Source organism: Gymnogyps californianus, chromosome 11, assembly GCF_018139145.2.
Source record: "Gymnogyps californianus isolate 813 chromosome 11, ASM1813914v2, whole genome shotgun sequence".
NCBI lineage: Eukaryota > Metazoa > Chordata > Aves > Accipitriformes > Cathartidae > Gymnogyps > Gymnogyps californianus.
In genome coordinates, this window is record NC_059481.1 from 23606827 (window position 1) to 23619842 (window position 13016).

The 13016-nt window shown below is 37.5% G+C and overlaps 1 protein-coding gene across 1 annotated transcript in view; it reads right to left on the reverse strand.

Moving 5' to 3' along the window:
• Positions 1 to 2246: 2246 nt before the first annotated feature.
• UACA (uveal autoantigen with coiled-coil domains and ankyrin repeats) overlaps positions 2247 to 13016 on the reverse strand; it is a 34207-nt gene continuing 23437 nt past the window's right edge. The window contains exons 12-19 of the mRNA XM_050903143.1: positions 12619 to 12651; positions 12020 to 12118; positions 11781 to 11817; positions 10826 to 10878; positions 6681 to 9371; positions 5892 to 6044; positions 4859 to 4924; positions 2247 to 4130 (exon numbers count right to left, since the gene is read on the reverse strand). Of these exons, the coding sequence (XP_050759100.1) occupies positions 4059 to 4130; positions 4859 to 4924; positions 5892 to 6044; positions 6681 to 9371; positions 10826 to 10878; positions 11781 to 11817; positions 12020 to 12118; positions 12619 to 12651 (3204 nt within the window). The 3' untranslated portion in view covers positions 2247 to 4058. The remainder of the gene's footprint in view (positions 4131 to 4858; positions 4925 to 5891; positions 6045 to 6680; positions 9372 to 10825; positions 10879 to 11780; positions 11818 to 12019; positions 12119 to 12618; positions 12652 to 13016) is intronic.

Sequence of the window (13016 nt, forward strand, 5' to 3'; positions counted from 1 at the left end):
CAGGTGATACCTCATGCTTGATTTTACCAAACACATGGATTATCACTGCCATGGGAACTTCACTGATAAACAGACACAGCCCAGATTTTACCTTCACCTTCATGAGTCAATTGAGCCAAAAAACCCCACAAACTTATATACAGCACTGCCAAGGGACTTGTTCATTCAGTTTGAGCCTGGGGACATCCCCGTTTGCACAGTATTTAAACAATCCACACCTATTAAAAAACATTAAGCTTACTTTCTTCCATGCTATGATTTTATAGCATCACCAATACCAAGGTAACAAAAAGTCTGAGCTAGCACGTATTACATGAAATATTGAATTACAGTGTTCCCAAGGAAATTCAGATTTAGTTTCTCATTTCTATGGCATTCTTTATCTTGCATTTATTTCTAAAGTAGGACTTTCAAGTACTTACCTGGGAAGAAAGTCCAGGCAGGACCTTCTTCCCAAGTACAATCCTGCTGTTAAGAACAGTGTTATGCAAAGGGCAAAGTAACCGCAATTAAAACTCCACAACCACCTACTGCCACCAAGCTGGCAAAAGCTCTGTGGCACCGCTCCTCCAAAAGGAAGCCACTTTCTGATGTGCAACTGAAATGTTACTACAGAAGCTGCGCAATTGGGCTTGGTGGGTTTCCCTCCACCGCCCCCAATAAGTAGCAACTTCTCAACTTAATTATCTCCTTTTTAGTATCATATTAACAGAAGATAGAGGAGTATTAAGGAAACATTTTAAAAAAAGCAACAAAACCCAAACCCAAAATACCCACACAACTTCCCAACCCCGGCTACCAATTCACATTTCATAGAAAAAATGGTAATTTTAATTCTTCCTTTAAAAATAATGTCCTGCAACGGATGAAGCCGATAATCACATTCATGCTTCAAGTAACATGACATTGGGTTGAAGCTGCAAAAGTGATCTTGAAGTCATTTAACATAATGAGAAACCTCCGATCTATGCCACTTTAATTCAGCTGCTGGAACAGCAGTTAAAACAATCAAGTCTCAACACAGTAAGAACTTAAAGTGTACAACCTCAGCATTTCCAGGTATCTGTTCTGGTATGGGTCAAAGAGTAGAATAACTGAATATTTTCAACTAGCAGCTTGTTTTTGAAGATGTTTCAGGCTGGTGTTTAAGTGGCATGTTAATCTTTTCTTTTTTTCTCCCCCCCAAGATGGCAAAAGTAAAATACTCCAGCAGAAAGAAACTACTTTGCCTACTAAAAAATAAAAGAGGATGTAAATATAACTGAAAAAGCTCTTAAATAATTAGCCTCACTCTGCAGAAAAAACATGGAGGACATCAAAATACCCATATAGTACACCTGAGAACAAAGCTATCAGAAAATTATCAATGAAAAGCACTTCACGATACCCTGTAGATTAGCTGACTCCGTAAAGTTGACAGAACATATCTACTGGCAGAGGGAAGGTTTAGACATATCAAACCTCGAAACAGTTCTACCTACGTGCCAGTTCCTCCTCAGAAAAAACTCAAATGTATATGTACTCATATACTTTTTTTTTCCCCACGGTCAAATTAGAGATTTACAGGAATCCTACAGAGAGCTTCTGCTTACTACCTCAGAATACAAGCAACTCCTTCAAAGATCCAAGGAAGAAACCACTGTTCCAGTCATTGTTTAAATACAGTAAAGTTTCACTTATATTGTTCATACCCTAACAACTTAACAACTTTACTCATTTTCATGTCCCACTGGCTGGACGTGATATCCAAATAACCAAAAATTAAGCTAACGGTGAAATTAGAGCGCCCTTCACTTTCAAGTCATACCAAATGACTGGACTTTGGTAGTGCCAAGAAATTATTCTGCAAAGATTGCTTAGCATGAAATCAGGTAGCAGTGTAAGCTATTAAGTGAATACACTTTCATAAAAAGCAGTAGTAAAACTTCACTGGCTCACCCCCAAACCTAATGACTGACATAACAGACAGCTTGCCCTGTTTGGTGTAGAAGTGGCCAGAGTCGATTTACTCTGCAGAACTAACTGGTAGAAGCTTTGAGTCTCGATCAACGTCACCAAAATTTTACCAACCATAAACTCTGGAAATAGATAGAAAAACCCAATAATCCCAGCGGACATCTAAAAAACAAATGTGTTACCTGGTATTCGAGAGCATTCAAGTGAGTTCAATATCCTTCACTACCCAGACTATTTTGCCAAACTATTTACATTCCTTTACCTTTTACAGAATTGACCACTACAATAAAAAAAAGAAGAAAACATTTTATTGATAATGTAATATGGGAGAAATTTAGAAAAACATACATAGAACTCCCTCAATAAGGAAACATACAATATCAAAATATGCCAGAGTTAGTATATCAAAACAAATTCTCTCTAATAAGAGTTTCAAGTAATGCAATCATAAAAGAATTTGGCTAAAAACTAACATATATACTGAGATGTTTTCTGTAATAGTCCTCTAAGAAATTAAAGGAAAGCAGCAGCAGATCTGTTTAACTACAGACACATATTTAGTAAATATATTAAGTGTATTTATATAATAAAAACTGCCCTGCACATTCATCACTATGTCTGTCTCCTCCTCTATATGGCAGTTGTCTCTTCAGTTATAAAAGACGACTCTGCCCAAAAAGGGACAAAAAGGAAACAAACATAATACTACTAAAAAACAATGAGACCTAAGCCTGTGAGGTACAGCTTGTTGGGAAGCCCAGTTAATACGAAGCAAAGAACTCTGCACTCTGACTTAACTCCTTATTTTTCAGGAACATGGAAGAGGAAGTTTGTCTTTTCTGCATCAGGATGCCAGATTCCTACTTGCTACTTACAAGCAAATGCTTTCAACCAACTATACTGAAGTTAACACGGCTACTGATAGCACTTACACTGTTTGCTCTTTTAAAACAGCCACATACGTTATCAGGCTCATTTTTCAATTACTTCCTTTGAATAGTCCCAAATTTCATGTTTTCTTTCATAAAACTTACTTATGGGAACATCATCCTTCGGGTAAAAATGAAGCCCTATCTTGTTTAATAGGTAGATTCCAAGCAAATAAAAATCCTCATGTCACTAATCCTTACTATTTGCATCTTCCCCATAAATAAGATTATAGTACATAATTTACAGTTAAGAGGAAAATACCTTAAACTTCCATGAGATAGTGTTTGAAAATTCAATACCTGAATTATCTAGTGTACAGCTTAACGAGCTGCTCAGTCTACACCCATCTTAGGCCTAATGAAGAATGAAATTATACAGAAGTAGGACCATTGCATTTAGATCAAAATGCTGCTCGACAAACCATGACACTCCAGTCCCACTATTTTAGCCTACAGTTATCAATATTACAAAGCATTCATGAAAAATCTTGGAGGAGGGAGGAAGGGGAGGCAAACATAAGTTAGTGTTTTGATGGAAAACCTGATTTTTAAGTTTTGCAAAAAGCAAAGGCACTACATCTTATGCTTATATTTAAATAAAGTCTGTAACTTGGCCAGCCAAGTTACAACGTATACCTAAATACCTTTCATCTACCTTTGCAGCTGACTTACTAAGCATGTTGTAGTATGCCTTGATCGGCTTATGTGACAAAATAGCCACTTTCTTTTAATCATTAAAGGAGATATACAGCTACAATACTTAGCCAAGCTCATTTGAACATAGTTTATTTTTAACCATACCATGAGAGTTCAAGTTAGAGCATAAACTGGAGCTTCTGGGTATAGGCCTTGCTTTAATAAGTGGTCAATCAGACATTAAAATAATTTAACTACTATGTCATCATTTTGACAGTCAGCTTGTATATCAATTTTAAAAGACGTTCTACATCTTTTATTAATCTAATGAAAAAATGTCAGATCTGAAACTTAGTAGCCCTATTTTACTGTTTTACAAGAAGAAAATAATTCAGCTTTGTAAGTTGTTTCATATTTGGAGGTTCTAATTGCAGCTATATTATCACAATTATATAAATCTCATGAAGGTTATCACTACCGTAATCACAGCACTCCTACAAGATGCAGCAGCCTTCAAGAGCAATGGCACTAAGCACATCAGCAGACAAGTCCCTGTCTCATTCGAATGATCTGTAGTAAAGCAGCTTGGACATCTTCATCCATGTGACCCTAGAGCAAGCAAACACTTAGCGTTAAAAGAAAAATTAAAAATCCCATAAAATGTCAACCATCCATCGCTAACATTAGGAGATTCTTCAAAATTACCCAAAAGTCTTAACTCATTGCTGTATTTTCACCACTCTGGGAAAATCTGAAATACCTTAGGAATCCTGTTATTTTTTTCTCATGAAAGAAAGAAGGGTCTGCCTCTCCAACACAGCAGTTTCCTTTATGAAAATATGATGTGGAAAAAAATTACTGTTCCTATCGTCTGGACTCCACAGCCTGCTGCTGTAGTAATGGCCCCTCTTTTGCATGCTTAAGTATCTGAAGTGATATGACTTGAATTACTTGATCAGCTCTTTGTTCAGTGAGAGCCACTGAATAGTCTGCATTAAGTTTCCAACTTCTATTCAACTTCTCTCCAGCATTACCTGGTATGATGCAGAATTAATAACATGCTGACATCACGACACACCATCACCCTTCAAAGCAGGCTATATATAGTTACACAGACAAATGCTAATAAGAAGATGACACAATAAGACTACAGCTGTGGTGTGCGTTTGCTTTTTTGTTGGATCACTCCATTCTAAATTAAAACTCTCAACATGAACACAGGTACTTGATGCTAGTTTGAAGTTTGAGGTCTTCCAGTATGGCAGTTAGAAACGGGTCTCAAGAATCTCCACATTGAGATGACAAAGTAAAACAATCTGAACTTGGGACTATCATACCTGTACAGCACTAAGAAGATGTGTCCGATAAACTGAAACTACCTCTTGATGCTGCCTTTTAGCATCCTATAAAAAGAAGATAGGAAGAGCAGGTGAAGTCAAATTTTTAACATCCACCCTTGCCTATTTCCAACTTTGTGGACTTGGTTTTGTGCACTTACAGAGTAGCCAAAGCAGAATTTCAAGGTTAAAGTTAGCTATATCCCCTCCATTAATCAGGAAAAGAGTCACTGCTTCACTTTTTTATTGCTTATTTGCAGCAAAGCGATTTTGCCGAAAGGCTGTCAGAGAGAGGCTGATCTAGTGTGTCAGCCCAGGTGCTAAGACGAAAAACTTGTTTCATCAATAGCATTAGCCGTTTGTTTAAAACCACCCAATTTAAGAATGCTTTGCCTTATAAGGGTCAACCTTGCAAATAATATTAAAGATGTATCCTACTTCTGTGCAGATTTACAAATAACTAACTTTGCTCACATACATAGCTTTAATTATGAGCTTTACTGAAGTCACAGGGGCCACAAACGTGTTTGCGCACAAAATCACAGCACTTACCATAAAGCGTTCTCCTTTACTGTTAGTACTTCATGATAAGCAATACACTTCACAACATTTGCAGACAAGGGAACAAAGTCAAATCCATTAAGAAAGGACCACCTCACTTTCTTTCAGAGTGAGAAAATACATAGCTGGTGTTTTTTGCAAGAAAATATTAACGTGGAACTTGCATACAGAAATGGTCTTGGCACGAACTATAGCAGCCTATCTTGTAAGCAGAAATTCTCTCTAAATTGTGTCCTTTTAAGCTGGAAAAGTTCCCAAATGTTGCAACTCTAATGTGCGGAAGGAAGCAGACAAGTTTATACAGAAGTAAGCAGTCAGGGGAAAAAAAAAAATTCATTAATACTCTACTTTTGAAGTCTAAGCCTACAGTGAACTCCAGTGCTCCAGTGACCATGTACATATTCTCTTGTTTATACAAGAAACTGTAAGCAATGCTACTGCATTTCAGACAATACCTTGCACAATTACTTACAGCTAGCTGCTGTTGCAGTGTTTTCACTTGGTTCTGGAGCATTTCAACCTGTTGGTTCTGCCTCTTTGAGGGAATCCCAGTGGTGTACGTCAGCTGAGACAAGCCATTAAGAGCTTGTTTTAACCGCTCTACATCATTAAGCAGCTCTGTTATCTTTAAAAAAAAAGCAAACAAAAACCTCATTTAGGGATGTCTCACTTACCAAAAACTAATATTCTTTAACATTCTTTACAGACTGATGAAGATCAGCAAGCGTTGAAGGGTCTTTGTCCCAGCTTGCCATGACACTGGCTAAGTAGACTTCACAACGATAGAGGACTTCATTTTCATGACACACTACCACTGGTTCACATTCTGCTTCCTAGCATTGAAATCTGTAAGGTATGGACCCTGGAGGTCAGCCAGCGACACAGATGACTTATGCTCTGAAGATACTCTAGGTCTAACTTCTAAAAAGAACAAGGAACCATCACAAGGCAAGCCAGAGATGCTAAACAAATACAGCTCCAATGGAAGAATGAGCTTATACCCCAAAAGTCTAAAACCCAGCTTGGAAGTTTTAACAGAGTTTAAATACAACATATGATGCCTGAAACATACACGGAATTAGAAAAACTTAGTATAACGCTAACAAAACCAGGACTTCATCTTAGCAGATTTGGACCAGTCCTGGGTACCTAATGCTCAGTACACAAAGTCGTGCTTGAATACTTAAGTAGCTATATTTGAAGTCTAGTTAATGCTCCTGACATTTTCAGTTTAGCAGTAAGGAACTATCCGACATCCTACCTTGTTATCCTTGGCTTCCACTTGCTTTGCAGATTCCTGTATTCTCTTCTGCAAGTCAATAATTGTTGTCAATGATTTATCACACCTTTCTTTCTGGTCTTTGATTTCTTGCTCAATGCTGCAACTCCGCAACTGAAGCAACTCCTTTTCATCCTTTAAAGAAAGCTCACTCTTTTTAGCTTGCAAAGCCTCCTCACATGCTTCCTCATACTTTTTATTCATATTGGACAAATTTTCAGTGATGCTATTAATCTGGGCCTCCAGAGTACTTTTCATGGATTTGTATTCTGATATGTCAATCACTTCTTTGCTCTCCAGGTCTGTTAAAGCTTGTTGAGTAAGCTGAATCTCAGACTGCAACTTCAATATTTCCTCATTTTTAACTTTGTTTTCTTCTTCCTTCTCTTTCAAGCTGTTTTTGATTGCTACAATTTCTTGTTCTAGCATTTCCTTCATTTGTGTATATTCTACCAAAGGTATTGAAGACTTTTTTAGACCTGACAATTCCTGCTGTAGTTCTCCTACTTTTAGTGTTTCTTTGTCGTAACATTCCTTCTTACTTCTGAGGGCTTCCTTTAGATCCTCTATAGTGTGACCAAGAGCCTTCTTCAAGGCTTCAATTTGTTCTACTGAAAGATGCTGAGCCTGCATAGTTATGGGCTGCTTGGTACCCTCTTGCACCTCATCTTTCTCCTCTTTTTCGCCTGTGTATTTCTGCAGCAATTCTCTCAATTGCTTATTCAACTCCTCCATCTTGCTTGCGAACATTTTTTCCATTTCACGGGATTTCTCAGCAAGGATATAGTTCTGCTGCAAGTCGTTTTGGATGGACAAAATGCCATTTTTGAGCTTTTCGTTCTCCTGTTTGCACTCCTTGTTTTCCTCCTCGCTTTCTCTGCACTTCTGCACCTGTTCCTGCAACTGCGCTTTTAATTCTTTCACTGTGGCTTCAAAACTTTGTTCTCTGTCTTCAAAGGAGGCAACCGGGGCATATTTTGACTTAATGCATTCTTGAATTGTGTCAAGTTCCTTCTTTTGGGCTTCAATTTCTCCATGCAACTGCAAAATTTCTTCTTGACCTCTCTTATATTCAGCCATAATTGCAACATTGTTCTCCTGAAGTTCTTGCACGCTTTTATTTAAAGTAGTCACTGTAGTTTCATGATCTTTTAAACTTATATACTCAGTTTGTAATTGATTCTGTAAGAGTGTCACCTTATTTTTCAAAGTTCCATTTTCTTCATTTACCCTCATGAATTCTTGCTTTATCTCTGCAGTTTTTTCCTTCAGATCTGACAGCTCCCTATTAGTCTTTTCTAGCGCGTTATTCAAGACTGTTTTAATCTCTTCATGTGTTGTAGCCAACACGTACTGATCCCTGAGAGTCTCTCTTATGACTGTGTTTTCAGAGACTAGTTTGCACGCTTTTGCTTGTTCATCGTCATATTTTTTCTGAAGCTCAGCAAGCTGCTTTTCAAGTTCAATACCATTAGATTTTAAAGCTTCCACTTCTTTTTTGTGCTGCTCTGGAGACAGGTACACAGCTTGGAAGTGGCCGATATTCTCACTTAAATCGTTCTTCTCTGCCAGCAACTTTTCAGCTTCTGCTTTGCTTTCATTGTACTTCTTTGTTATTTCAAAAAGCTTTTTGGTCAGGTCACCAACAGTCAGATCATTTGTTTTCTTCAATTCTTCGTGAATTTTTAAAGGCACATTCTGGCTTTTAATTTCAGTTTTTAGCATTTGGATTTGCTGTTTAAGCGTCTTGTTATCAATCTGCAATCTTTCAAGTTCCTTCTGCAGAGTCTGATTCTTCTGTGATAATTCAGAAATTGCCTTCCCAAGTTCCTCATTTTTTTTCTCATATCCACTCCTCATTTGTTCGTGGTCTTCTAGCTTTACATGCTGAGCAAGTTTAGCTTTCTGATTCTCAGATTCCCTCTTTAAAAGCAAAATCTCTGCCTGCAGTTTTTCATGCTCTCCTTCCATCTCTGTTAACTTCCTTGCTTTTTCATTCACTTCGTTTGACAACAAACTCTTCATGTTTTCAAATTTCTCTGAAGTTACAGAGTGGGCTAACTTTGCTGCTGTTTCTTTGAGCTGCCCTTCTAACTCCATGACATTTCTTCCCCTTTTATCTCGCTCCATCTCCAACTTAACAAGTTCCTTCTGCAACCTTTTATTTTCCTCCACTAGCCTTCCTTCATCTCTCTTAAATTCTGCCACCAGCAATTCGTTCTGCTTAATCTGGTTCCTTAGTTTTCCCACTTCAGCAGAGGCTCCTTCATACTTCGTTTTCATTTCTTTCAACTGATCCTTCAGCTCCTCCGTTAGCTTACTGTTTCCCGAAGCAGCTTCATTAGTCAGGTGATCTTTCAGAGCAAGAAAGTGGGTCTGCATTTGCTTAACTTTGCCTTCAGAGTCAAACATTCTTTTCTGTACATCTTTTAAAGCATCTTCCAGTTGTTTTATCTGTCCATCAGATTCCGCCTTGGTTCTTTCACACTCTGATGCCAAAGCTTTACATTCAGATACCTTGTGAGACAGTTCTCTCTGCAATTTGCTAATTTCTTCTTTTGCTGCACCATAGCAGGTCCTCATGTTGTCAAGTTCTTTCTTTAAAGTTTCCTTCTCTGAACTGGATGATTGGTTAGGCAGGGAGAGCTCCAGGGGTCTCAGCATAGACCTAGACTGAAGATAAATTGGCACAAAAAATGGATACATGTTTATGAATGGTCATATACATAACTGTCTTAAACCTATGTTGATATGAGCATAAAATTTGTCCAAGAGATTTCTTTTTTTTCTTAGAAACACACTAATCTATTCTTGCCCATATTACAGAACACATGTATTTCAGCTTTTAACAGTAAAAATCTTGAATATAGCTCTACATTACTGTTTCCCCATCATCAGACCCTACTGACATTAAAGTGCAGGTATAGTATATTCATTTCATTTCCCTTGTTATTCATATTTAATCACGCATCTGCTAGAAGAAATTTAATAAATTAGAGATTTCCTCCATCCCTCAAGCACGTGAAAATAATTTTAAAAGGAATCTGAATAGAGTGTGTCGTGGTTAACAGAACCTTCTCTCTGAAAAGCCTGAGGAAAACAGTCATTTAATTTACTGTCCAGTAAAGGATCTCTCAAAAAAACCCCAAACCAACAGTTTTGCCCTCCTGCCATGTGGTCTCCACTACCAACCTTTGCTTCGCTACCAGCCATGATGGCTATTACATGGCACAGGCTTGCTCCAATGATCTCAGTTGTGTTCCAAGGACCAGAAACCATATGTAGCTTCCAGACATGACCAGCTTAAAGCTACTTAATTCCCACTTGGGATATGGTTTGGGTTTTTTTGGTTGGTTGGCTTTTTGTGCCCACCTTCCCCCCCCCCCCTTTTTTTTTTTAAATTGCACGTCAACTCATTTTAAACTTCAACTAAGAATAAAAAAAAACCTAAGACCGTTGGGATAGCCTTATGTAAAACATGGTAGAAGAGACTGGATTTTTCTATGTTACCAGCAGAACATAAAAAATACATTATATCAGTGACATCTCGCAAGAAAGCATAGGATGTACAGATTTATTTCTAGCCATCACTCACTTCTGGAAGCATTACAGCTGAAATACTCAAGTGCAAGAAAACTTTGCCAGTTAGGAGCAATCCCTATCATATATGACTCACTGTAAGGGTCTGATGGACCTTGTTTATAACTGAATTGTTGCTTTAAAGAGGTAGCTGGCTATCAGCAAACAAAATTGGCAGGAAATTATTGTATAGCTGGCAGGAAAATAAAGTCTTCTGAATTTTAGCTGAATTTAAAGTAGAAAAAATTATGGAGATGAAAAACCAATTGCACTTTACACTGTGACTGTTGATCCAGTAGTCTGTTGATTCAGTTTTAAGAATGCTCGTTACAGATCGTTCAGCTTCAAATGCTGTGAAACTGTTGGATGCTATGTCACATATGTAACTCTAGAGGGCACCAGCAGTTAAAAATAAACATAGCAAACCAAGTATTACCGAAAATGTTGCATTCAGAAGCAATGTTTAATATATGTACATTTGTAAGTATATTTAGCTTTCCCAAGCATAACTATCTTGGAATTCTCTCAAGTGGTAAAATATTTATTACCTGTGATTCCACAGCAAACACTTGGCCTTGTTTAAGTAATAAATCTTCTTTTCCTAGATTTTCAAAGCAAACAGCATTTAGTCTCTGTTTAAAAACAGTAACACATAATCACAAGAACTATGATTTCCCTTCCTAATTTTATTCTGTTCAATGGGACTGCGCTAGGCTGCAGGTTGCTGTTTAAGTACTTGGTATTAAAACAGCTCCTCCTTAATTAAGTCACATAGGGAGCCTGGACAAACTCCTCCTAAGTAAAAAATACCCCTACTGTGCCAGGCTAGGTAAATTGTTCTGCAAAACAGTCATGAAAGCCACCTTGAGCTAGCTGCCTGTCTGCACACCAGGGAAAAGCATCCCCTTGCACTCCAAATAAATGATCCTTCCTGACAGGCAGCCAAACAGCTCTCATGATGGCTCATGACAGATTAAGTAACATTTCAAGTTATACAAGTGCAAGACAGGCCTGTAACCAAGTTGGATGCAAAAGACTTCAGTTTCTGGAAATGGAATCATTTTCAATAGGAGTGTAAGCTGAGGTCTTGTGTTTAAAGTCGCTTTCAAACCTGCCTACACTCAAGCTTCCACCATGACAATAGTTTTCTTGTCATAAGCTAGACGAGAGTGTTGTTTAAGATATGAAGAATGGAAAGGGGAAGACTCAGTTTGGAGCACAGATCTTGCTCAGCTTGTTTTTCATGTTATTAGAAGACATAGCAGAGTTACACAAGACCAGTCACTTGGAAGCGAGACTGATCAATAGCGCCCTAGCACTCACGTACAAACACAACTGCGCCCAGCTGACTGTATTCTGAGGTTTGAAGCGTGGAGACACACATTATGCTTGGCTATAGTTAAGACCAACAAAAGGAAGAGGTGACAGAAAAAAAACACCCTTTGTCCATGTATTCTAACACTGCATCATGCATGGCAAGTTTTAAGAATTAAATATACTTACTGTTACCAAAGTTACTTCCAGATCCCACAAAGTCAACCTAAAAGCAAACAGCAAGAAAAACAAAAATGAAGCCAAAAATTCATTTCAAATTTTTACTATATGTTAAGCTAGGGATTAAAGGGCAGGGAAAGCTTTTACAATGAGAAAACCATTTAAGACCTTCAACAATTTAAAACTGCTGAAGTATTTACTACTGTAAATATCAATTGCTATATTACATTTCAAATCAATTAACATACTTCATAATATTTGAGTTTAGCTTTGAGAGCTTCAATAGTTCTTAAGCTTTCTTCCTGCTGTTTTTCCTTGGTAGTTAGGATTTTCTTCAACTCATCTTTCTGAAAGAGAAAGAGCGCCAAATAGCCAAAGCCACAAGAACGGCCAGATTTACAAGATCTCAAGCAACTTTTTAAAAAGTTTAGGGCAAACTTCAACCAAGAGCAGCACTGAAAGAATCCCTAAATTTTTTGATTCTGAAGTTCTTCCACAACACTGCTCCTCTACAAGAGGAGTCTTGAATGACAAGTCAAGGCAATATGCACCAACATAATTTGCTATTGTTTAATTTATTCACATTTATTAGTCTTGCATTACCGAAACTCACTAAAGAGATACTTATAATATTAAGTCTGCTTTAAAGGTGCCATAGGGATTACATATATTATTTGTAGTAGTAATGTTGTGCAGCTGTATAAACAGAGTACATATCAATAGATATTTCATTTAGCATTTATAGATAGCTTTTCTTCTCTCTATAGTTTTAAATACCATTGCTTAAATGCGATAGTCACTTCCCCTATTTCATAGTTCTATTACGCTTTAAGGTGATGTATCGTACCTCATTTTCAAGATCATCTGCAAACATTTGCTCCTGCAAAAATAACAAAAAAATTCCCCCACAAATCATTTTTTCAATAATGTTTAAGGGGCTTATACACAGTTCATTAGTTGACAAGTCTACCCCAGTTTCTAATGCTACATGCTTCTGACCGTTCCCCTTTCATTTACCATCTAGCCTCTGGCAAGAGAAATAAAGATAAACAGAAGTTAAGGATGTTGGACAGAGCAACGTCTCTTGACATGCATACTAGGAAACTGGACTATCTTTTAAATTATCTAGATCATACACTACTGAGGCAGAAGAGTACAGTTTTTCAGTACAAGGTTGCTGATCTTGGAAAGTGAGTGTTAAGGAGTTTGTGGGTTTTGTTTGTTTGTTTTATAAAGGCAATGCTT